Raw genomic sequence first — 26,084 nt, 5'->3', positions numbered from 1 at the left:
ATGAGGAATGTTATCAAACAATACTATTTTGCCTTTGGAAGACCTGGTATCAGCTATGGCTTTGCTTCCAGCTCTGTTTCCCAAAACAATGTTTGTTTGTTTGTTTTTCATTTTTTTTTCCAGAAACAATCTTAATGGTAATTTTATTCTGCCAACAATGGGTCTTAAATCTAGGTCAACCCATTTTGTAGGCAACTAGATTATAAATTGAGTTATAATAATAATATGGTACCTATAAACTTATTCACTCTTGTGATTAGGGATGTAGCTCAGTGGTAGAGCCCTTGCTTAGTATATTCAAGGTCCTGAGTTCAATCCCCAGTACCTCAAAAAAACCCTTATTCACCCTCAAATCTTATGGACAATAGAAATATTGCAACTGTTTGAAAACAGGCTGAGTCAACAGGAGAGCCCATGGGATCATTTCTTTTTTGGGGGGTGGGTACCAGGGATTGAACTCAGGGGCACTCAACCACTGAACCACATCCCCAGTGCTATTTTGTGTTTTATTTAGAGACATAGTCTCACTCAGTTGCTTAGGGCCTTGCCATTGCTGAGGCTGGCTTTGAAATAGTGATCCCCCTGTCTTAGCCTCCCAAGCTGCTGGGATTATAGGCATGTGCCACCATGCCTGGCACCCATGGGATCACTACTATTTCAGGATTTACTAGTTCCTGGACACAGAAAGTTCTCATGAATATAGTGCTATAGTCAGCTTTAGCCTGGAAGATGCCTTTTACAGAAAAGGTACTATGGTACTATGTCCTTGTCATAGTACCAAGACTTTCAAAACAATTATTTCATTTAGAGCATTGGTTTTCTCATTCTCTCTGTAATAAGCAAATATAATTCCTCAAACCTAGTTTTCTCATAATTTTAAAAACAAATAACTTGTGAGCTTCAGACATTTGCTTACAGCCTTTTCTGTTGCTACAAAAATATTAAAATGCCATTCTTAAATTTACCCACCCCTGCCAGTGATGGCCTAGGCTAAGACAGCTGCATTGCCAAGAAAGGGAATGTAGTCATCCGAAGCCTTTCAACCTAGTAGTGTGAATTATTACAAACCCTGGGCAAGCTGACAACGGGCTGTTTCCAAAGAGACTCTGGCTCCAGATGCTCATAGTAATCCATCACCCTGATTATTACTGAAGCAGCTACTGTGTGCATGATCCTGTGTGGATGCCAGCACTCTCTACACATTCCAAACAACAGATTTGGTTGGTGGGCATATCTGGACTGTAGACAAGACTTCCCTTAGGCCTCAACGAATTTCTGTCTTGCTTTAATTTCTGCTTTACTTGATTGGTCTAGGTGATTGCTGCTGCAGGGAAAAGGTTGGAAAAGGAGACTTAGACACAGAGGGAGGTGAGAGCTAGCTAAGTCTACTCAGACATCAATGTTGGCAAGAGGCCCCTTCCTTTTTTGTTCACTTTTGTTTCTGACACTCTATGGCCTGAGTATCACACTGATGCCCCTGTTTGGGGAGGGCTGATTCTAAGGCTGAGATGCAAAGGCTGACACTGACACTGGCACTGCTTCAAGGGCTCCCTAACACATACCTCCTGGGGGGAATACAGAAATAAATGGGCATGAAGCTCCTGAGAGGAGCTGATACTTTTCGCCATGCATGTTGATGGCTTGGCTAATCTCTGACTTAAGCAGCTGTATTTTCTGAACTTTAACTGGAGCCATGCCTTGCCTTCGAAAGGTGCCTTCAATCATCCATGCATTCTGATCTTTATTCATTGGACTCAGAACAAATCGAGATGTTAGAAATATTTATAACCAGAGGTCCTTTGTATTCTAAAGATGAATTAGGGCATTTGTGTGAAAATTTGGAATAATTGGGTCATTTGTTGCACTTACAAAACAGAACAAAGGTAGGGCTGATTTCTGCTTTGTTGGGAATGTTTTGAATTTACGAATGCAGAAGACAAGATGTAAAGTAAAAGCCAGCTACCAATATGATGTGAAGCCCTTACTGTCTCACCATTTATAACCCATGCTTGCAGTATACAAGTAGTGCAGTGTATAGGACCGGCCTGGAACAAACTTATGAAGGGAAGTGTGTCCTCGATTTCCTGTAGTTTCTATATACTTTCCTTTTATCTTTATTTTTCCTGTACAGGAACAGATGCCTGTCTTCATCCCCATCTTTTAAAGGCTTTGCTTTGATCTGGCTGTCACATGTGAAAAGAATGTATGACACTGAGCTCATAAATTGGGGATGGATGGCTTTGTGTTTGACCCCATCCCAGAGACACTTATACCTTATCCAGTTTGTTTCTTAAGTAATACATAAAGCAATAGAGCTACAATGGTTAAGAGTTCAACACATTGGAGTCAATGGGCTATGGAGATAGTTGTGGGCAGAAGAGTCTTCTATAAGATCCCTCTCATGACACCAGCTGTGGAGGTATTTCTTCTACTTAGTTCAGAGGACCCAGGCCTGAGCAAAGCACAGGCATAGAAGCTTCCTTTCAGTGAAGCATCTTACCATGCAGTGCTTGCCTATAGAGTGTATTTACAGAGTTGGGATATGATTCTCAGAAATAGCTCTGTCATCTCAGTATCTGACAGGATGGAGGTGTTTGTGACCACCTATAGATCCAGCCCTAAAGCCATCTTTCCACCTGTGGAAACATGACTGTAAAAGCCTGAGATCTAGAGGCAGAAAATTGCTTCCCAGGCTACAAAGTAGTGTCACTAGCTTGACTGAGGTAGAAACCAGGGGACAGCCTTGCAGGAACTCTTCTTAAGTATAAGAAAAAAGAATTTTTTCAGTACTGGGAGTCACCCAAGGCCTCATGGCATGCTAGATGCAAGGCAAGCACGAGGAGATCTATTATTCATTGAGCATATGCCAGGGTGCCAGGCACTGTTCTAAGTGCTATTAGCAGTTTAATATGGTCCTCACAAAACACCATATGAGATATGTAGTTCCCATTTTACACATGAGGCTAAAGATGTTTAGCATCTTGCCTTCATTGATAATTATTAGCAGAACTAGGATTCCAGATCAAATCTGTCTGGCTTCAGACTCAATATAACCAATATATTATATCGTTCAATTCCCAGTCTTGATTTAGAAATAAAACAAGTGGGATAAAAATGCCAAGGTTTGGGGCTGGAGCTGTATCTCAGTGGTAGAGTGCTTGCCTAGCACATGTGAGGCACTGGGTTCCATCCTCAACACCACATAAAAATAAACAAATAAAATAAAGATATTGTGTCCATCTATAACTAAAAATTTAAAAAATGCCAAGGCTTCATGTTGGAAAATAGAAGTGGACTCAGAAGAGGAATGTCAGCCAGTTCAGTAAGCAGTTTGAGTCACAGGCTCTCTCTATATATTTTTCAGAAATACAATTTGTGATTTATTTTAAATACTGGCAATGCTATAGCAGTTCATTAGAACTATGGTCCTGTGGTTTAAAGCAGACCTTGGGGGATTCTTTTAATGAATACGTTAGGCTAATTTTAATTAGCATAACAATTGTTTGCAAATGGCACTTGAGGGAGCCCACAAACAATTTGTTCACCAGTATTTTATTAAACCTCCCCTCTGTGATCTTATGGACTTTTTTGTTTGCATTATGAATGAGCAAGAAATAATTTGCTAGGGAAAGGTTATGCATACCAATTTTAACATCTTGAATATTGAAATTGACTGGACCTCCTCCCTGAGTATCAGTGTTGATAGTTCCACTTAAGGAGCTGCGGTAGGGGTCCTCATTTTTGTCCGTCATGGCCAAGAGAGTAGTCTTTGGTATTTACCTGGTACAGACTTATGTGTGCACCTGACCAAGAAAAATTAATGGGCTTCACTAGATACCAAATGAAGGGTTATCAAAAGAACCGAATGCCTTGGGCAAAGTTTTATTTCCAGAAAAGAATAATTATGAACTTGAGGAGTCTTGACTTCAAACCTTCCAATCTAGTAATGTAGGCATAATGGACCCTCAGTACTAACCCCAAAAACCCATCCTGGAGAGGCTCTATCTAAGGCAGGGTGAATAGGCAATTACCATCTGCTGCTTTTCTAGCACAGCCCACCTCTAGCAAACCTTGTTATGTAACACCCACTACATAGGTGACTGGTGGCCCACTGGACAGCAACAGTTTGATAAGTGATATCCTGGCACTTGGACACTAAGGGCATTCTCATCTATAAGCAATTTCACTCATAGTAATTCCCAAGAGCTTCCCATGGCAAGATTTTTTGTGAGAGCTTCTGTCTTCTCAGTGGGGAGAACTTGGTTGTCCCATTAAATGGAGTGGAAGTAAAAGAGCCTGCTAGCGGGACATCTTCTCTGATTAAGTGGGTTCATGTAATTTATACATGTTACCATTTACAGGAATTACCTTGCCTTGTATTATTCCTGGATCATACGGTCCATCAGGATTCCCAGGAGCTCCCGGATTCCCAGGTATGGAATAAGACCAGAGAAGGCCATTGAGGACACTTTACAGGCCATGAGCCAAAAGAAGCAGAGTCTAGCCCAGTAACATTTGAGGGTCAACAGTTCTCCCTAAGGGCTGCCTTAGGGATTGAGGGAACAGAATGTCTGCTGGAGAGGGTAATGTGAGGAAGCGAGAATAATAGAGGCCCTCCAGGAGACTGGGATTCTTGACTGAACATCACCAATTATATCCAAGAATGTTGACTTCCTTTCTCCTCACTACTTACATTTGGATTTTTAGGCCCTAAAGGGGCCCGTGGCCTCCCTGGGACTGCAGGTCAGCCTGGATCTCGTGGAAAAAAAGGAGAGCCTGGAAATCCAGGATTAGTTCACCTCCCTGAATTGCCAGGTAAGGAAAAGAGCTTCTCATTTGCTTATCCTTTATGTCAGTGTGTGTATTCAGATTGTGGCTACCCTTGACCAACAATGGGAAGCTAGGTTTGCTCTCTGGGTGTGGTTGGGATGGTTTGATTTCATGCCCAGACAAGATAAACCATAGAGCCATAGGGTGTCAGCATATCAGAGCAATAAGGGCCATCTGAGATCAGTGAACAATCTCTTGACTTTCAGATGAGAAAACTGAGGCCCAGATGGAAAGGACTTGCCAAAATTACAAAAACACTGGTGACAGAGCTAGGACTCTGCCAGGTTGTCTACTATAGCATTTTCCTGGGTCAACTCCTTAAAAGGTCAGAGAAAGAGATCTAGATCAGTCAGAGGGAAGTTGTCTCTTTCTGTCCCTTTTCTCACACCCTGTTGTTCTGACCTGAGCTTCATGGGGTTATACTGCACCAATGGTTCCCAAACTGTGGTCCCTGGGCCAGCTTATACATCAACTGGGAACTTGTTAGTGATGCAGATTCTCATACTGTCTGAAAGACCTACTGATCAGAAACTCCAAGGGTGGAACCAACAATCTCTGTGTTACCCCAGGTGATTCTGAACCGCTGCTACTATGGAGCTTGGGGCTCATGTTGGGCCACCTGTCCCAGAGCTTATTGGAAACTTTGGTTCTCTCCACTATCCTCTCTTCACCCAAGAAGAGGGGGATATAACAGCAGGAGTTAAACAACTCCCAAAGAGATTGAGCTTCTACTAGGAGGCCTTGGGTGTTACCTGTGCTTTTCAGTACCTGTCAAGCCCCAGGAAGCAGGTTACTGAGCTCTGTCCGTGGCCAACCTTATAAAACTAGAATTTTCTTAAGGTCACTTAGTATACAGTCCCTGCCTCTGCACAAGTCTCCCAGGAATAGAGAGACCCCTGACCTTTATTAATATATTACCTTGGAGGCAAAAAAAAAAAACTGTCTCAGAAACATCTACCCAAAAAAAAATCACTTCTAAACATCCTTTATCTTTTGCCTCTTTAATTTTTGCCTCTCGACACTTAGGATTTCCTGGATCTCGTGGAGAGAAGGGATTGCCTGGATTTCCTGGGATTCCTGGAAAAGATGGCTTGCCTGGGAAGGCTGGAAGTCCAGGTTTACCAGGTTCCAAGGGAGCCCCTGGTGACATCTTTGGTGCTGAAAACGGTGTTCCAGGGGAGCAAGGCCTACAAGGATTGCCAGGGGACAGAGGATTTCTTGGAGACTCTGGCCTTCCAGGACCCAAGGGTGACTCTTTTTGCCCCTCTTATTTAACAGTCTACAGAAAGCTTTACAGTAGCTTGTATACTTGCATGAATATTTACATGAATCTGGGATGATGGGTAATTAGGTGTTTAACATGAAATATCATTTTGTTCTGTCTCTCTTATCTAGGAAATTTTCCCTAAATAGACTAGGTCCATTTTCTTACCTTGGTAATTCCAGAAGTGACCATAATGACTAATCAGATTTCTTGCAAAGACTCTGGCTTTCTGCTGGGGAAGGCAACAAGGCTAGAGCTGAGAAGACAGTGGTACCTGAGGCCAAGCTCTTCTGCTGGAAGTTGATTTGGTGATTCAGTCTCTAATATGGCTATGGTTATCTGTACCCCTCTTTTTTATTAGGTTTGCATGGAAAGTCTGGCCTGCTAGGCCCCAAAGGTGAGCGGGGCAGCCCTGGAACACCAGGACAAGTGGGAAAGCCAGGCCCCCCAGGGTCTGTTGGTTCATATGGCATCAAGGGCAAATCTGGAGTCCCAGGAGCACCAGGTCTTCCAGGAACTTCAGGTAGGTTCATCAGAGGAAGAACCCTAGCCTGACAGACTTAGGCTTTGGGCAGTGTGATGTGGTCAGAACCTAGAAAGAGACTTGAATTTCCTCAGCTCTTAAGTTTCACAACTCAAGGCTTCCTGGCAGTGCCAAGAAATACAGATTGCTGAAATTTAACTTCCAAAATATGACAACAAATCACTTCCTGCCCCCTCCCCCATGGCCTGATGCTCCCATTTCATGCTTACCTGGCCTCCTGCCTTCCCCAGTTAGAGAAGCCACCCATGCTGTACAAGTGGGTCTAGTGCATCCTACTGCCTTTTCTGGGGCTGTGGGGAGCTCAGTTTGGGTTCAGGAGGAGCTTGAGCAAAGTATAATTGCCAAAAAGTGGCTTTCACTCAGGGTGGGGCCCTGCACCCCCTGCTTTCAACCTAATGTTTGCAACTTGTCTTTTTTGTGCACTATGTCCTTACACTGCCTCAGTGACCCTATCATCTCCCCTTTGCTCCAGCCCAGTGACTGAAGTTGAGTTATTTGCAGAACCGTTAATATCCTTTTTATCCCCTTTGTCCTTCTGTGTTTCTGGGGTCTTCACATAGGCTGCCTAGGTGAAAAAACACAGCACACAAGCTTACAGACTAAGATCCCCACCAGGGATTTATCTGATTATACACTATAACATGGCCTTGCTTACAGGGCCAAGGATCCCTGATCTCATGCTGTGGGGTTGGCTCCCATTGAATTTCCTTCCCTTGTTGAGGAGTCTCCTTCATGGCCTCCCAATGGAATCCAGGGGCTCCTAGCTACTTGATGTTTTTCATTCCATAGAAAGCTAAGTCAGTCATTCATTTAGGTCCTCGGGGGCCCAAATACCTCTGTCGTCATTGGTTTAATCCTTTGGTTTTTTAATTTCCTTGCTTTGTACCTGAACATTCCACTTTGGCAGCAGCTCAGGAGGTTAATCCCATTGACCAACTTAAAGCGTGGTGAAAGACAGCTCAGAATACCTAGGAGATCAAATGGGCCTTGTAGATTTCTACAGTACTTGGCACTAGGGGGTCTTTCAACCCTAATGCCAAGGAACTGGCTGACTTAACTGCTTGCTTGAGGGATTAAAAGGGCAGCCCTGCATCCAGGGCTCCCTGGGAGGCTGAAACAACAGCTCAGCTTTAACCTCTACCTCACCGATTGGCTTAGGAAACAACAATTGTGGAGCAATTCAGGCTGGAAGTACCCGGGAAACTGGAGCCCAGTTGCCACCCTGACTTCCCAGAGCTCCATTCAGAAGCTAAAGCGTGAGCCACATTCATAAAGGGAAAAGTTTAAATCACAAGGAGTTTGTTCCCCCTGCCAGCTATTGTGCCATGTTGGAAGTAATAGCCATTTGGCATGGCACTCTGGGTGGTAGATAGTAATGCTCCAGCCAACTAAGAACTCTAACTGCCTGTTAGCAGCTTGCATATGTCACTGTTAAAGGGCCATTTACAAAACCCAACAAGCCAACCAACCAGAAGCTATGGGAATGGGCAGTGGCCCAGATCTGGCCAGAGCCTTGCTTAACAGCTGTCCTATGTTCTCTCTTGTGCTGATTCAGGACATCCTGGAAAGAAAGGTCAAAAAGGCGAGAAAGGTTACCCTGGATCAACTAGAAAAAGAGGTTTACCTGGGATAAAAGGCCTTCCTGGATCTCCGGGGCTAACTGGCTTCTTGGGGAGCCCAGGTTTGCCAGGAGTCACTGGATTGCCAGGCCTCCCAGGCCCAAAGGGTAAGTGATCAAGAAGGCCAGCTTTGCCCCTTCTCTCTGCCCAGGAATGGGGAACAACAGAAAGGGAGGTGGGCAGGGCTTCTGGTGAAGATAGTTGGACAAGCCTAGTACTAAAGTAAGACTGCCTAAGGTAAGTCATAGACTACTTGCTATGTAACACTGGGCTGAATATCATGGTCCAAAAAGCCCAGGCCAGAGCTGGGGCTGTAGCTCAGTGGTAGAGTACTTGCCTGGCATGTGTGAGGCACTGGATTCCATCCTCAGCACCACATAAAAATTAATGAATTAATTAATTAATTAAATACAGGTATTATGTCCATCTACAACTAAGAAAGAAAGAAAGCAAGAAAGAAAGTCCCATGGCAGTACCAGCCACACTGAAATTGCTCATTTGCACCATCATGGAACCTGATAGCTCTTACTTCCTTTGATTGCCTTGACAGACATCACTGGTTGGGCAGGTGACATCTCTGTTTTAAGCAGGGGAAAGTAATTCAAAGGCACACAATTTGTTAGCATCAGAGGTAGGCTAGAGCTTCTCTCCCTGCCTCCTGGCCCTAGGACTTTCTTTCTGTGCCACACATAAATTCTAACTTGATGAATTATAAGAACCTCCTGCTTCATTCCTTTGTGTTGCTTAGTGCTACATCCCTGTTCAGGGGAGTGAAGTGATGTGTAATGACTAAGAGCTTAGTAATGACTGAGACTTAGAGTTAGAGAAACCTAGGTTTTATTCCCTTCTGTGAAACTTCTTAGCTGTGTGACTCTGGACAAGTAATTCTACCTCTCTAAGCCCCATTGGTTTCCTCATTTGTAGAACAGGGATAATAATAGAAGTTATTGTTTCCCAACAGGTGAGAAGGGGTCCACTGGACTGGTAGGTTTTCCAGGCATTCCGGGTCTCCCTGGTATTCCTGGTGCAAGTGGATTAAAGGGGATTCCTGGGTCAGCCGGAAAAGTGGGAACATCTGGACAGGCTGGGATTCCTGGTGAAAAAGGTGAGTAGAAGAAGTGAATGCTAGAACTGCCACCCTTCTCAATGTTCCTTTTGCTTGTTGACTTTGTCACTTCTGTAGCTTATAACAACCCTGTGTTAAATAATAAGATTTGGGGCTTCTGAATAAAGTCCTTTAAACCAAAAAACTAATAATCACTTCTGAGTTAACACTGCATAATACAGGCTGTGTTACTGAGATTTCCATTACCATACCAATACTGGAGAGAAAACAACTTAATTGAGGAAAGTTTTATTTTAGTTTGTGGATTCAGAGGTTTCTGTTCATGCAGTTGGCCCTGTTGCCTTTGGTCATGTGGTGAGGCAGAATATCATGGCAGGGAGCATGTGATGGAGAAAGCTGTTTACCCCATGGCGTCTGGGAAGCAAATGAGAAAGAGGAAAAGGAAAAGACCAGAGTCCCACAATCCTCTGAGGACATTCTTCATAACTTCCTCACACTAGTCCCCACCTCTCCAAGTTTCCACCACCTCCTAGTGCACCAAGCTTTTAAGAAATGAGGTTTATCATTCTGCCTCTAGTCCCCAAAGACTCGTGTTGATCTTGTGGTGTAAAATCAGTCCATCCCCAAGAGTCCCCATTGTCTGTGTTAGTTCTCCATTATTGTAACTCATACCTGAGATAATTTATAACAAGGAAAAGTTTATCTTGACTTACAGTTTTAGAAGATTCAGTTCATGGTCATATGGTGGCCTTGTCTTTAGGCCTGTGATAAGGCAGTACATCATGGTGGCCACGAAGGAAAAAAGAGAGAGGAAGAGGGCTGGGGATATAGCTCAGTTGGTAGAGTGCTGGCCTCACATGCACAAGGCACTGGGTTCAATCCCCAGCACACACACACACACACACACACACACACACATACACACACACACAGAGCAAGAAAGAGAGAGAGAGAGAGACCAGAGTTCCATAGCCCCTTTGGAGGGCATACTCACAAAGACTTAATTTCCACCCACTAGGCCCTACTCTCAAAGGCTACACCACCTCAAAGGCTATACCACCTCAAAGGCTATACCACCTCCCAATGCACCACAGGCTGTATACATGGGGCCCTTGGGGGATATTTATCCAAACCATAACAAAGGCTACATCCATACATCTCCCAGATAATCCTTGGAGAAGGGTTTTCCTATGGGTCTAAAGTTACTGATCAATTTTGGGTTTGTAGAAGGAGATTTACATACACAAAAATGCAAATTTGGGGAAATGGGAGTGGAGAAAAGGATGAAAATGGCCCATAAATAAGGCTGGGGGTAGCATGGAAAGAAATGATATGAAAGCTCTACCTTTCTCTGAGTCTGTATCTAATCTCTCTCACACACTACCTAATGTTCATCTTTGTAGGAGACAGAGGTGATCCGGGTCCAGTTGGAGTACCCAGTCCAAGACCTCCAATGCTGCACCTATGGTTCAAAGGAGACAAAGGCTCTCAGGGCTCAGCTGGATCAAATGGATTTCCTGGGCCCAGAGGTGCTGAGACAGGGAACGGTTGCAAGAAATGCCCAAGAAAGAGTTTACAACCAGACTTGGCTTCCTTCTTGAGAAAAGGCCCCACAGTGAAGTGGTGTGGGTGGCAGCCAGGGGTCCAAGAAGGCTGACTTCTATGTGCCTGATGGTTGCCTGGACTTTTTAAGACTGTAATTTACAATTACCACTGTGGAACTAAGGCTTTGAATCACAGTCTGTTACATCCATGGAAGAGCCTGGCAGATAGTGGGGCATGGGCACTGAACTACTTGCCCTTGACTGGAGTCACATCATGCCCCATAAGACTAAAAGTCACACCTCCCCTCCCCAAACCAATACGCCTCCTCCTGCCTGTGTCTCAGGGCATCTGGATGAGCTTTTTTTCTCTTATCCAGAGTATTTTCCCAAGTCCTTTTATTTCTTTCCCAGGTGACAAAGGTGAGGCTGGCCATCCAGGGTCACCAGGCCTGCCTGGAGCTCCAGGTTTCCCCAGCACTATCAAAGGACTTACTGGGATGCCAGGCCCACCTGGATCCATGGGCCTACGGGGCTTACCTGGCCTGAAGGGGTCCCCAGGGATCTCAGGTTTCCCAGGAATGCCAGGAGAAAGTGTAAGTGTGCCCAGATCTTTGTCTTTCCACCAAAGAAGGGCCTGTGTATAGGGGGACATGCCCTCAGTGCCCACCTTACTGATCTCAGCCCACTTTCCAACCCCTTCCCCTAAGACATCCTCAAACAAAACCCTCTCCTTGTGTCTGACAGATTTTCTCACCCTTTCTGAACATCCCCACCAATGTGTTTTTGCTCACATTATCTCCTCCACATGGCAGAGCCTCCTCCCTCTTCTGCATTTGCCAATACCTGCCTGCCCCTTAGGCCCCAGCCCAGCACTATCTCTGTATGAGTCTCTGAGCTCCTGCTGTGCTGGCACTCTTCACTTCTCACTGCTTACATTGATCTAGTTGGTTCTGTGGGGGATCTGACTTCCTCAATGAGATTTCCAGGGCTTGTGAACAAGAACAACCTTACATGCTTTTCTTTTCTGCACCCCACTGCCAGCATCCCATGTTGAGTCAGGCACATTGTAAGAATTCAGTACAGACTTCTTGATGTTTTGATAGAAAGGTCTTTGAAGCTCCATAAGGGGCAACAACTAGCAAAAAATTTAAGCCTGGTTTCTCTGGACTCTTAAAAGTCAGAGTAGAGTAAGCTTAGCTGTGAGACAGACTAGAGTTTGGATCTTGCCTCCATCACTTATTAGCTCTGCGATCTTGTGCACATTGCTTAATTTCCCTGAAACTCCTTTTCCTCCTCTGTAGAAAAAGAGAATAATATTCAAATCTCTTTCAGAAAGTAATAAGGATTAAGTGAGATGCTACATGTAAAGTACTTAACATTATGTCAGACACATGGCAGGCTCTGCACAAATAGCAATATCCAGGGTCAAAATGAACTGGACACAATACCTGTGCTCCCTTCAGGTGAAGTCCCTGTCCTTTAAAAGTGTCTATCCATCTGGTAGAGAAAATTCAGACATACCTGAATGTATGTATACACATACAAAAAATATAGTTCTAAAATGAATAGTCCTGACTACTCACATAATGAGGAGGGATGAAAACAAAGTGGGAAGCCATTTTGGATGGGGCCCCACTGTGAGAAGAGGCTCATAATTAGGAGTAACTATGGTAGTGTGCCAGATGAAACCAGGTAAGGAAACAGGCAGAATGAAGGGGTGTCCTGGATGATGGTTTGGTGTGCACAGTGACACAATGTAGTACTGAACTTTCTGCCCAAAACACTGTGATATGTCTTTACTGGGTACATATCCAAATGAATCAAAGCCATATTAGGTACCAGTAGAAGAACTCTGCTGATAGCAGCTGATGTGCCCACTTCCCAGACTCAGTCTGTTAGATATTAGCCAGTGAAGGCAGCTTTTCCTGTGAAAATGGTAACATTTATCAAATTCACACTCCAGCACCTGCACACAAACAGCCTGCTACCTAGTGTCAGAAACACTATGGAGCCTGTGGCAAAGGACTAGCCCTATGTGGTGAAGCAACACTTGTCTTTATGTGTCATAGTTCTAGAATTTTGACCAGAGTGCTGGTACCTGGATTGTTGTATTCTGTATTTTCTTTCTTTTCTTTTTTGTACTGGGGATTGAATCCAAGCACACTTTATCACTGAGCTATATCCCCAGTCCTTTTATGTTTTTCTTTTGGGACAGGGTTTTCTATATTGCTTAAGGACTAACTAAGTTGCTGACGCTGGCCTGGAAATTGTGATCCTCCTCCCTCAGCCTTCTGAGTCACTGGAATCACAGGCATGCACTACCATGCCTAGCATGTTCTGTATATTCTAAGAGACTTGCTAGAGCAGCCACACATTGATTTGCCAAGATTTCAATTTTGATAAGCAATGAGGAATTATGAATGACAAGTATTAATCTTCAGATAGTATCCTGCCCCTAATAACCCTAAGTATGTGCCTTGACCCCTGGCTTTTCACCTTCCCATTTACAGAATATACATCAGTCTATCCTGACTGTGTATAATAGATATCTCTCAAGCACTGGCTTGGGGAGCAGAGGGGGAATAAAATGGTGGGGAGCCCTGAGCTCTGGGCAGAAATGATGGTTCCTGTATTGCTTTGAAGGGTTCACAAGGTCTCATTGGGGCTCCTGGACTCCCAGGAGCATTTGGTCTCCCAGGCTCAAAAGGTAAGGAACATTTTCTCTTTTAATGTTTCTCTATAACAGGGTGAATTTCTAGCAGGCCCAGAGCTGCCTTGGGAGTAGACTCAGTGTTTATGGGGAAATGAATTGGTCAAACCCCATCTATAGTTCTATATGCAACAAAAAACATGGTACCTACCAAGATCTCCAGGACTTTCATGGTGCCAAGAGAAGGGTGTCCTTTGGCTTTAGAGCTTGGCTCATCTGCCTTTCAGACTCAGCAGCAGGGGAGAACCTCAGCTCCTGTCTCTTCCCCTGATGAACTGAGTCTGTTGAGCAGGAAAGTTTCCCATCCTTGCTGGTAATACTGTTCCATTCTGGTGATGATTTAGGGCCCCATCTATCATCATCTCTGCTTATACTTTCCCAATGGAGATTTGCTGCATGTAACAGCATTTTGTGCCAGTAGCCTGGTAGCACCCCAGATCCTGGGTTGTAATTGATGAGTCACCTTTTACCCAATAGGTAATTTTGTCAAAGAGCTCCTTTGGTTATCTTGAATATGAAAAAGAATATGTTAAGAAGATTTCTTTAGTGCAGAATGACTTATAGTTTATCCTGATCGTTTGAACAATGTCTTGATATCACCAGGAAATCAGGGCCAGACATTTGAAATTTCTGGTATCCCAGGACCCAAGGGCCAGCCTGGTGAATCAGGTTTTAAAGGTAAGGTTGCTATATTTTTGTCTCATGTGCCTCACAGACTCTTTGAAACTGAGAATTAGAAGGAATTTTGGACACGAACCCCAAGTTCTCCAACTTCCATCCAGTGCAGAATACATTCCTCAAGCAAAATAGCCTACTCTTACTTTAAGTTGCAAAGGCTAGCAAAGACCTTTGGGATAATAGCATCCCTCCCTTAATGTATATATTGTTATTTAAACTGTGTTTCTCTGACATTTCAATCTATTGCTTCCTTTTCTGGAAGGTGCCCCGAACAAGTCTCCGTAACTCTCAATCAGTTGGTACTTTCCAAATGGGAAGATAGCCACCACTGCACTTTTTAGAGATTTTGTTTGTTTCTTTCATTGTTTTAGTTTGTGGTGTTTGGTTTGGAACTCAGGGCCTCATGCATTGCTAGGCAAGTGTTCTACCACTGAGCTACACAGCCAGTCCCAAGAGATTCTTCATAGGATCAGATCCCTTCAGAAGTTCAGAACGGTTTTACTTTCCTGTTCATCCTTTCCTACAGAAGAACACACTGCTACAAATGTGATCTGACCACTCAGCAATTGTGTTGATATCATAGGTGTGAAAGGAAAAGGTGGACTGGTTGGTGATATAGGTTTTCCTGGAAACAAGGGTGAACATGGAAAAGTTGGTATTCCTGGAGATGTTGGTCTTCCTGGCTCCCCAGGTACCATGCCACATGACAACCTTATTCTGAAAAAGTTAAGAATAACTTCAAGCCATGCCCCATCCTGAACTTCTGCCTTTGTTTCACATTTAGGACTTCTAGGGATTGCAGGTATGAAAGGAGACCCAGGACTTCCAGGTTCCTCTGGTCATCCAGGGACAACTGGGCTTCCAGGACCCTCTGGCTTAATAGGACCTAAAGGTATGTGTATTTGAGAGAAGGAAGTGGAGAAAAGTATCCTTACCTCCATAAAGGACAACTACTACTTTATCTAAGAAGATAGTAGCTAGGAGCTAGCAGCTAGGGGTAAGCCATCCCCAACAGAATCACTGACTGGGCCCATAAGGAATAATGGAAAAGAAGAATGAAAAGGAAAGAAAGTCGGCAAGCTGAGAATGGTGGCACATGCCTTTAATCCCAGCAGCTAGGGAGGCTGAGGCAGGAGGATCATGAATATAAAGCCAGCCTCAGCAACAGCGAGGCACTAAGCAACTCAGTGAGACCCTGTCTCTAAATAAAATACAAAATAGGGCTGGGGATGTGGCTCAGTGGTTGAGTGCCCCTGAGTTCAATCCCTGCTAGCCACCCCCAAACAAGTGGGCAAGCATGAAAGGGAAAAGAACATGGGCTTCACAGAGAAGAATTAGCAAGTAAGGTATTAGTTGCCCCTAACTGTAATGCAGTCCCTGAGTTTGAGTACTTACGAAGAAAAGAAGTTTATTTAGCTTACAATTTTGAGGTTGAAAGTCCAAACAGCATGGCACTGGATCTGGTGAGGATACCCTCCTACCCCTGGCTTTGTTACCTCATTTGGGATGATATAATAGTGGAGGATATGCAAGAGGGAGAGATAATATGGCAAGACAGGAAGTCAGAGCTCTTTAGTAACAATTCACTCTCACAAGAACTAACACAGGGTCCCATGAGGAATACCTTAATCTCTGTTGAGGGCAGTATTCCCAAAGACCCGATGAACTACCACTAAGGCTCACTTCTTAAATGTCTCAACACCTCTTTACATTGCCACACTGAGAACCAACCTTCCAATACATGAAACCATATCCAAGCCATAACAGAAGTTGGTTGCCCAGGAAATGTTGCCATTCCTTGACTTAGAGATTGGGCAGTGAATCTCTGGGAGCTGAAAACCAAAGGTTTTTTATTACCACTTATGTTCTTGAAGATGCCTAATTAGTTATCATCCTACTCTTAAAGCCATATTTGTCTCTGATAGGAGTCATGAGAATCTAGGGTACATGGTGTAATTTAGGTGTGAGCTATACTCCTTTAAGGCATTAATGCCCTTAAGGAAAACCAGGACTTTAATGTGAAGACCTTAAAGTGGCTTTGTGGGTAGGTGGAAAATTGTTGACATTTCTGATGTTCTTTCTTATCAGGATTGCCTGGACCTCTTGGTTTACATGGCCTGAATGGGCTTCCAGGCACCAAGGGGACCCATGGAACTCCAGGTAAGGAAGACCCTCAATGGCAAGGAGGAAGATACCGGCTCTTTCTAAAACCTGGTAGGGACTAGCCCTTGACTGTGGTCTATTTCATATACTTGGGCTTACAGATCTCTTCACCAGACATCAGTTTATGGTTCCTTAATGTAAGCGGGGAAAAGGATAGGGCTTATCTTTCTGCCTGAATAAGATATATTTTTCCAGAGCATAGACAAGTGGGCTAGACAGGAGGGCCTTATCCCTGCTGAGTCTGTCTCCTCCCTCTGTGTTTCTTCCTAGGAGCCAGTATTACTGGTGTGCCTGGGCCTGCTGGCCTTCCTGGTCCCAAAGGGGAAAAAGGAACACCAGGAATTGTCATTGGAGCTCCAGGGAAACCAGGCCCAAGAGGACAAAAAGGTGGCCAAGGTAAATGAGCTCATGTCAGGCCTTATAGAAGCTGAGGGAGGCCTTGTTGGGATGGGGGTCCAGGTTTGGGGTTCATCAGAGCCATGTGGACTGCAGGGTTGATTTGTTCATGTCTTCAATATCTGTGGGAGTCTCAGAACCCCATGGGGGCTGCTGAGAAAGGAAGGACAGGTTGTGCCTGTGGCTTTCCAGTGAATGGGTGTCAGGGAGCAGTTACCAAGTCCCCTCTAGTCTCCAGGTTCCCTTTCACTCTTCCTTATTCACCTTAAAGACTCTCTTGGTCAGAGCCTGGCTCAATGGTCCTACAGGATAGTGCTTGTCCACTTAGTGAGAGACTGGCCAGAATTTCCTCAGTGTCCAGTATGCATGGGACTTCCAGGATTTAGGGAAGACATCATGGTACCAGAAAAAGCCCAAGGCTAAGAATAAGTATCTTCCAAGGACAAGCCCACAACATGCACTAAATTAGTATCTGTTGGGTTTACTGGAAATCAGATACCACTTGATCTCACTCCCTCACTCAACAGATTGTCTGAATTCTATTTCAGAGCCTCCCTTTCCCCAAAGAAAGAAATGAGTTCTCATTGATCCCACTCACTGTAAAACAGAAAATGAATTCAGTTTAGCATCATGGCTAAGAGTATGGGCTCTGATGTCAGACCAATGGGATTCTGATTTCAGGTCTCTCACTAGCTATATGACCTTGAAGAATGAAGTTCCTTGTCCCTCAATCCCAAATGAGCCCTTACTTGTTTGTTTCCATAAAATGGATGGAATAAAAGTCTGTGCATGGTGGTGCAGCCTATAATTCTAGTGGCTCAGGAGACTGAGGCAGGAGGATGGTGAGTTCAAAGCCAGCCTCAGCAACTGCGAGGCGCTAAGCAACTCAGTGAGACCCTGTCTCTAAATAAAATACAAAATAGGGCTGGGGATGTGGTTCAGAGTCAAGTGCCCATAAGTGTAATCCCAGGTACCCCCACCCCCACCAAAAATGGATGTAATAACAGAATCTGCCTCACAGGTTTTGTGAGGAATCAGTGCTGGTCATTATATTATTGCATGTTACCTAGGGAAATGATATTTGCAAAATGTTCTGTTCCTCATAGCTCTGGGGCCTGGAGTCTCATTGCACTTAGTTTATGTTTATGTTCGCATAATGTTCATATGTTTCCCAGAAACTGTATTCACAAATTAATTCATTTTCTGCTGCGTTTTGAATTGGTGCATCTGCTGTTTCTGTGTTTACTCTTTCCTTTGGTCTGGACCATCCTGTTCTTTTCTGAAAGCCAGCAGCTTCTCGAGAGGAAGGGCTCAAAGCAGGGCCTGAGCCTACAGAGACACAGTGGCTTCTTTCACAAGACATAGAGAACAGGGGATCAGATAAAAGCACAGGGCATTTTCTTTTCTGTTTGCAAATGTTGACTGGGAATGGTCATTAATTCATTTCCTTTAGCTGAGGTAATAAGACCACAATTACACAGTAAACAACACATGTCAAAATGGATACATTTCAGGAACATAATGTTGGGGGGGAAAGCATGTCACAAAGGGATATATTTGGTATGGTTCCATTGATAAATGTTCAAAAAGAAGCAAAACAACCAATATATTGTTGAGGGATGCAAATATTCATGGTCAAACTATGATAAAAAGTGAGGGAATGAAGAACACAAAATTCAGGAGTAGTTGCCTCAGAGAGGGAGAGAAGGGGTAGAATCTGTGGCAGGTGCACAAGAAAGTCCAAAGGTAATGTTATCTTATTTTTCCCCAAATAGGGTAGTTGGAACACAGGTGTTTTCATTGTACCTGGATTATTATTTACATATTATTGATCAATAATTCATCAATATTGATCAATATTGTATCCTCTCAATATCTAATTAAAACAATTTATTTAAAAACAATGCAGCATGTATCATACCCCCACCATAGGAACCTGTGATTTGATAATGGAAGTCAGTGCAAAATAAGGTTTTACCCCTGAGAAAACTCCATAGAACATTTCTTGTCCTTACCTTTAGCTAAATAACTTTCAATTGCACTGTTGTTTTCATATTTTCATTAAATATTTAGAGACTGCATTAGCATAGTTTTTAGGACTTTTGACACTTGAATGACTTGGAAAAATAGACTATTTTGCATTTAGGCCTGCTTAGTAGAAATGTTTTATTCTTAATCAAATAAATAGATGAATTTTTATACTACTTGAAGTAAGCAGTGCCTTTATTTCAGATTTTATTATATATTGCTGTAATTATAAATCAAGAAATAGGTAAAGGACATAGGAGGCTTCAAAAACTGGCATGTGAAGCCAGGTGTGGTGGCACATGCCTATAATCCCAGGGAACTCAGGAGGAAGGATGAGGAAGGAGGATAAAAGGTTTGAGGCCAGCCTCAGCAACTTAGTGAGACTCTGTCTCAAAATAAAAAGGGTTGGGGATGTAGCTTTGTGGTAGAGCACCCCTGGGTTCAGTCCCCAGTACTGCAAAAAAAAAAAAAAAAGAAAGTAAAAAATAATCTAGGAAGGGAACTTTAATAATCTGTGGGCTAACACACTGACTCTATTATATGTGGTTATGTAGTGTCATATTAATTTTGCATAATTTCAGCTGATATAAATATACAAGCCCTCTATATACATGTATATTCATGCATTTAATTATATACATGCATTTGAATATTCATTGAAATATCTTCTAGTATAAGCCAGAATAATACATTTCAGGAAAGTATACAATGTGTCTTTCTTTTCAGATCTTTACCTCCATGAAAAAGAAAAATACTTCAAAGGGTCACCAAGGCATAACTGACAATGCTACCAGTAGAACCGTGTGGTTTTGCAGATAGTTTTTCTTTTTTCCATTTTGTTTTTGCTTTTTTCTTTCCTAGACATGATATTATTGAATCTTTTCTCAAAATTTATATTTTTTATCTTCATGATTTCTTCATGATTTAATCAATTAATGTGCTAATTTTAAACATCTGAATTAACCCATCTGCCATCTTTCTTTACAAGTTTACTTGTCATTTTAGATGGATATAAGATAATGGGAAAGTTAACATTAATATTGCTGGATTTTCTTGTTATCAAACAAACAAATTAATCGCAACCACCAGAAGTTTATCAGTTTCTCTTCATTTGAATATCTTCTAGAATATGCCAAAGTAAAACATTTCTTCAGTGCTACAAGTATAAAATTAACATCTATATATGTATACATGTGTTTTCCCATTGAGATTACCATCTATGTATTTGACATGTTAATATTAAATAATTTTTTATAATAGATGAAAGTTTTGATTTTGAACATGTAGCAGAAATTGTTCCCAAAACAGAAAGCATGTACAACAGTATTAAAATCTGAGCAAAAATCTATTGTATATGTATTCTAATAAATGACTGTTCTCATTGACCAAAAAGGGAGAAGATATTAGTACAGAGAAATTTGTTCTATAAGCAATGGCACAAACGTTCAGCTAATATTATGAATTACCTATAAAAGATTGCTTTCCAGTTTACCTAAAGATAGCTGAGAAGCCTGGAAGACACCGCAAGGTGCAGCGCTCTTGCCACCTCCATTCTGACTGCCTGGGGCCTGAGGCTTATGTCCATAACCTTTGTTCAGGATCAGACATAACTGGCTAACTTACGAAATATTGTTTGATGGGGAGAGGAGGTTTAAGAACATGTGGAAAATTTAAACTCCAGCTGCTCAGGCATGCCTTCTTTTATTTCTGATTTGGAGGAAATCAACCTAAAATATTTCTCTCACCAGTGAAATTGGGGAGCTAGAATTTTCCACAGCTCTGTTCTAATAAAATTAAGCTGCAGCTGAAAAGGGGGATTCTGAGCCCTTCTCAGTTACTTTTGTCTGCTTGCTGGGAAGATAAGGTGAGGGGAGAAGAGCCCTCTGCTGGCAGTGTCTGGTCTGGCTTCTATCTAAACACTTCCATTTATTTTCTCTGAGACAACCTGGCCCTCTCCTGGGCACACAAAGCCACCCCTCCCACCCAGCCCTGTTTATTTATTCTTTGCAGGTTTCCCAGGTCTCCAAGGCCCTGCTGGTTCCCCTGGTGCCCCAGGCATCTACTTGCCCTTAGTCATGACAGGACAGCCTGGTGACCCTGGGCCACCAGGCCTAGATGGAGAACGAGGTAAGAACAAGAAGCTCCAAAGAGGACCAGCTGCCCCATTTTGTCTAGTGTTTGGGAGGATCCTGTGCAGCTCTGGGCCTGTTGCTAGACGTGCATGGGTCTGCTTGGCCTTACATCCCTCCCCTTAGCCAGGGCATTGGGTTTGAACTGTCTGTATTTTGCTCTAAGGGTTTGGGACTGTCTGGGCCCTGGGACTCCACAGATGCCAAAGAAACATTCTCTATCCTTCGAATGGGCTTTAACTTCTTGTCAGTCCATAGACCTTCAGCAGTGACTCCTTACTGCTCATTCACCTCTCTCTCATCCATCTTCCAATCTTATCCCTAGGTCGCCCAGGCCCTCATGGGCCCCCAGGCCCCTCTGGGCCATCCTCGGATCAAGGTGACCCTGGAGACCCTGGCTTCCCTGGAATTTCTGGCCTTCTTGGTCCCAAGGGACACCAAGGAACTCCAGGTTTCCCTGGGCTCCCTGGAGAGCTAGGACTGAAAGGTAAGGCTGTTTGGCCGGCTTCTGAACCCCTCCCCACTTAGCAGTTAAAAACAGTTCCTTGCTGCAGCCCTGGGAAGGAAGGCTGATAATGCTTCTCCCCGCCTCACCCCTGCCCAGTCTCCACTCCACCATCACTGTCATGGCAGGTCTGACTTGCTTTCCTTTACACTTTGCCAGGCATGAGAGGTGAGCCTGGCTTCATGGGGACTCCAGGCAAGATTGGGCCACCTGGAGATCCAGGATTTCCTGGGATAAAGGGGAAGGCAGGGCCAAGAGGTGAGTTGAGAGCATATGTTGTGTTGAACCTAAGCTCAAAGTAAAAAGGTAAGGTTTGGGGTAAAGTTCCATCAGGGGTCACTCCTGGCCATGCCAGGAAGTCCTGGAAGCCTGAAGCAGCTGGATCAAGCCGCACCCCAGGAGGTCGTTTCTGTACATTGGGGAAAAACTCTGCCTCCATCTGCTCCCAGGACTGAAGGTCACTGCTGCTTTGCCACCACAGACCCTACCCCTGACCTCCTCTTCCTGCATTATTTCTTCATGGGTGGGTACTGGGATCCATTCAGATCAACACCCATTCATTTGCTCGATCCAGAAATGAGGAACCTTTCTCTCTATCCTTTACCAGCCCCACCATAACTTCCACACATTCCACCCATTAGCAAGTCCTGAAGAGTGTATCTGTTAAATGTGCTTTGGATCTGATCACTTGCTACCCCAAGTTTCAAGCCACCAACGTTTCTCAATCAGCACCCTGCCTCCCCACCCCCAACTATCATTTTTTCACATAGTAGCCAATAAAAATCTTCCAGCAGCTGCCCATATCATAGAAATAAATTAATAGCCCACAAAGCCCTATGTGATTCCTCCCTTTTCATTCTCATGCCAGTCCTCTCCCTTCACTGCTCCTGTGTTTCTGCCACACTGACCTCCTCAGTTAACCTCTTTCAGGTATCCAAAACACCAGCCCTGATCTGCCACAGGGCCTTTGCCTAGTTCTTTGCACTAGTTCTACTTCCAAAACTGCTTTTGTCCCTCTACTCTTCAAATTACTGACTCCTTTCAATACTTTAATGTTCCTACTTGTCACAGGCCACTGGTTGCTCTCTCAAATTGCTGCACACCATACCACCCTGTGCTCCTTCCCACTGTCACTGCCTTATTTGTTGCCTTCATAGCTCTTCTCATGACTTGCCCAAAGATTAAGGACATTTGTCAAATTGTGCATTGTGCATCTTTAATCACTAGACTATCTCCATAAAGGTCTATCTCATTCATTGCTCTCTTCCCAGATCTTGCAAGTCCCTGACACATAGTAAGCACCCGAGAAGTACTTGTTCAATGAATTGCTAAGCAGATCATAGTAAGGTAGCTGGCTGGGGTGAGGCTCCTAGACAGCTGAACCTCTGGGGTTGAATTCATCCCCTCAGTTGCTGTATCCCTGAGCTAAGGCACAAAAATGAGTATAACCTAGTCCTTGCCCCCAAAGCACTGGGTGATAGATGGGTAAAGAGGACACTGTGCAAAGGGTGGTAAGAACCATTCTTGTACTTAGTGGGGACTGTGAGGACAGACAGGGCAGAAAGGAAATCTGCTGAAGCCAGCCTGTCTTCCTTTTCCTCAGCCTGACAATGCTGTTACCCCCACCTGCCCACAGGCTTTTCCGGTCCCCAAGGTGCTCCTGGACAAACACCCATTGCAGAAGCTGTGCGGGTTCCGCCTGGACTCTTGGGTCTTCCAGGCATTGATGGCATCCCTGGTCTCCCAGGGGACCCTGGCATTCAAGGCCCTGTTGGTCTTCAAGGTAATGATGGCACCCGAGAAAGGGGACTTCTTAGGAAGCTGAAACGGCCTTGACTAAGAGACTGAAGCAGCTGGCTTGTAACTCCAGCTCCAAGGGAGCACCTTCATCAGCCTTTTGCTTTGCTTCTTTACAAGGTTCCATGCTTCTTGCCAAGGAGGGGAAAGGCCAGCAGAGTCAACAGGGTAGTGATTGTATCTGACTTTGGAGAATGTGCGAGCACAACACAGCCACTCTTCCAAACAGCTTGTCCCTCTCTAAAGTGCTGCTGAGACATGGAGGGACTGTTGTGGTGCATAAAGGGCAGCATGAGGCATTGGAGAAAGCTCAGGGCTTGGGGACAGACAGGAAACTTGGCTTCTCAAACCCAGCTTGGCCCCAACTAGAGTAAGTTAGCAGTCTCCTGGGCCTCAGTGTCCACACTTTTGCTATGGGATGCTGGCAGTTGCCCTGCAGACTTCTTAGCATTGCTGGTAGGATGACAGGAAGGGAGTGTGTGGAGGGCCTCAGAAAAGCTAAGTGGAAAGTATGGTGTCAGGGCAGAGCTGACCCTTTCAACTAATAACTAGCCCAGGCAGGCTTTGGCTCCAACACTCAGTGTGCGCACCAAGCTGTCAGTCAGTAAATCTTTAGCATGACACGATTCCCCTTTCCCTAGGGAGGGCACCACTGGATGCTCTACACTGAGCACCACCTCTGCTCCTGTTTTAGTCAGCTTTTTTTCTGCTGTGACTAACCCCACCGGCACAATTGTGGAGGAGAAAAGGTGTATTCAAGGGCTCACAATTTCAGAGGTCTCCATCCATAGACAGCAGGCTTCATTCCTTGGGACTCTAGGTGAGGCTGAACATCATGGCAGAGTGTGTGGCAGAGGGAAACAGCTTACATGGTGATAAGAAAGCAGAGAGAGAGAGAGAGAGACCTCCACTGGCCAAATACAAATATATACCCCAAAGCTACACCCCAATTCGCACCTCCTCCAGCCACACCCTACCACTTCAGTTACCACTCAGTTAATCCCATTCAGTGATTGGGTTAAGACTCTCACAGTCCAATCATTTCTCCTCTGAACCTTCTTGCATTGTCTCACATGTAAGCTTTGGGGTGAAACCTCTCATCCAAACCATAACAGACCTCATGGGCTTTCTCTCCTGCAGGCTTCAAAGGTTTACCTGGCATTCCTGGCAAAGATGGGCCCAGTGGGCTTCCAGGCCCACCTGGGGCCCTTGGTGATCCTGGTCTCCCTGGACTGCAAGGCCCTCCAGGATTTGAAGGTCTGATGATGTCACACCAGGGAGCAGAGGGTTTCTGAGGGTTTGAGGCTTGAGGATGAGTCAGAGACTCAAATCTGAGACTTATTCAGTTGATGGTGAAGTTTGACTCTACCACAAGGCTCAAAGCTGTGCTGTTGCTCATTCACCCCCACCACCCCATGAGCCTGTGAGGGGGAGCCCTACATTGCAGAAGGCGAAGAATTGATCCAAATCCTCTTCTGGGTTCGCTTCCAGATCTTCAGCCACAGGACTCTATACCACAACATGGTCCCCTGCCCTGTACCTCCCCTTTTCTGCCTGAGGATTCTGACATAGATGGGAGGGGGTGGTTCAAGGGATAACATTTAAGATGAGGAATGTCTGTCCATACCTTTACTACTTACCTTCCATTTTATATCAAGGATTGCAAATCAATGTTCTGATTAGAGAACATTTCTGAGACTGAGTGAGAACCTTATTGGAATCCATTAGCCAAATCCACCATGGGCAGGAAAGGAGGGCAGGGTTCAACACTGCTTTTAATGCCTCTGATTCAGCAGCTACATATTTATCTTTTTTTTTTTTTGTATGGGATTGAACCCAGGGGCACTCAACCACTGAGCTACATCTCTAGCCCTTTTTACTTTTTGTTTTGAGACAAGGTCTTGCTAAGTTCCTTAGGGCCTAAGTTGCAGACACTGGCTTTGAACTTGCAATCCTCCTGCCTCAGCCTCCCGAGCATCCCAAGCTGCCAAGAATACAGGCATGTGCCACCATAAACTAGCAAAGCTTTTTTTGTTGGTACTGGGGCCTGAACCCTGAGCCTCAAGCATGCTAGACAAGTGTTCTACTGCCAAGCTATATCCTAGCCATAGTTATCTCTTATGAATTCTTCAAGGCTGGGCCCAAGAATGATCACACACTACCCTCTCATCCCCACTCATAGGGAGCTCAAGGACAGGTAGCTGGGAGGTGTACTTTATAGCCAGGTACATCTGAATTAGAGTTCTGACTTCATCACTTACTAATTGTGGAAGCTTTGAACCTCAGACTCCTCATCTACAAATTGGGCTAATAATAGCACCCTCTCCTAGGGTGGTTGTGTGGATCAAGTGAGATGACCCACATATATAATGTGCCTTGCACAATGTGTGGCACCAGGTGAGTAGCTGATGTCATCATTGGCTACACCACGCTTCCCTTTTCTGCTCTCTCCCTCTCAGGAGCTCCAGGGAAGCAAGGGCCCTTTGGGAGGCCCGGAATACCAGGGCACAGCGTGAGAGTGGGCTACACATTGGTGAAGCACAGCCAGTCGGAACAGGTTCCCCTGTGCCCCACTGGGATGAGCCAACTGTGGGTGGGTTACAGCTTGCTGTTCGTGGAGGGGCAGGAGAAAGCCCACAATCAGGACCTGGGTAAGTACTGGCTCTGAAAGCTAACCCTAGCCACCTGTCAACATGATGACCAACAGCTAATCTCTCTTTTCCAATCCCTTTGGGTCCACTGTTGTGTAGCAGGTTATAAACACCAGCTCTGGAGTCAAGTGAATTGGGGTTCAAATGCTGACCCCACCAT

The 26,084-nt window shown here is 44.5% G+C and overlaps 1 protein-coding gene across 1 annotated transcript in view; it reads left to right on the top strand.

The window, feature by feature from the left end:
- Positions 1-26,084, top strand: part of Col4a6 (collagen type IV alpha 6 chain) — a 281,018-nt gene that overhangs the window by 251,624 nt on the left and 3,310 nt on the right. The window contains exons 24-43 of the mRNA XM_046420854.2: positions 4,362-4,433; positions 4,708-4,815; positions 5,857-6,078; positions 6,456-6,617; positions 8,194-8,364; positions 9,219-9,362; positions 10,727-10,852; positions 11,279-11,460; positions 13,511-13,574; positions 14,181-14,255; positions 14,839-14,946; positions 15,040-15,147; positions 16,344-16,415; positions 16,689-16,814; positions 20,853-20,969; positions 21,297-21,458; positions 21,636-21,734; positions 23,113-23,259; positions 24,414-24,530; positions 25,733-25,924. Coding sequence (XP_046276810.1) covers positions 4,362-4,433; positions 4,708-4,815; positions 5,857-6,078; positions 6,456-6,617; positions 8,194-8,364; positions 9,219-9,362; positions 10,727-10,852; positions 11,279-11,460; positions 13,511-13,574; positions 14,181-14,255; positions 14,839-14,946; positions 15,040-15,147; positions 16,344-16,415; positions 16,689-16,814; positions 20,853-20,969; positions 21,297-21,458; positions 21,636-21,734; positions 23,113-23,259; positions 24,414-24,530; positions 25,733-25,924 — 2,574 coding nt within the window. The remainder of the gene's footprint in view (positions 1-4,361; positions 4,434-4,707; positions 4,816-5,856; positions 6,079-6,455; positions 6,618-8,193; positions 8,365-9,218; positions 9,363-10,726; positions 10,853-11,278; positions 11,461-13,510; positions 13,575-14,180; positions 14,256-14,838; positions 14,947-15,039; positions 15,148-16,343; positions 16,416-16,688; positions 16,815-20,852; positions 20,970-21,296; positions 21,459-21,635; positions 21,735-23,112; positions 23,260-24,413; positions 24,531-25,732; positions 25,925-26,084) is intronic.

The sequence above is a fragment of the Marmota monax genome, unplaced genomic scaffold (genome assembly GCF_021218885.2).
Source record: "Marmota monax isolate L192 unplaced genomic scaffold, Marmota_monax_Labrador192_F-V1.1 WCK01_AAM20220418_F8-fsc00050, whole genome shotgun sequence".
Lineage (NCBI taxonomy): Eukaryota > Metazoa > Chordata > Mammalia > Rodentia > Sciuridae > Marmota > Marmota monax.
The sequence above is the reverse complement of the archived record's forward strand: the minus strand, read 5'-3'. Positions and strand labels throughout refer to the sequence as shown.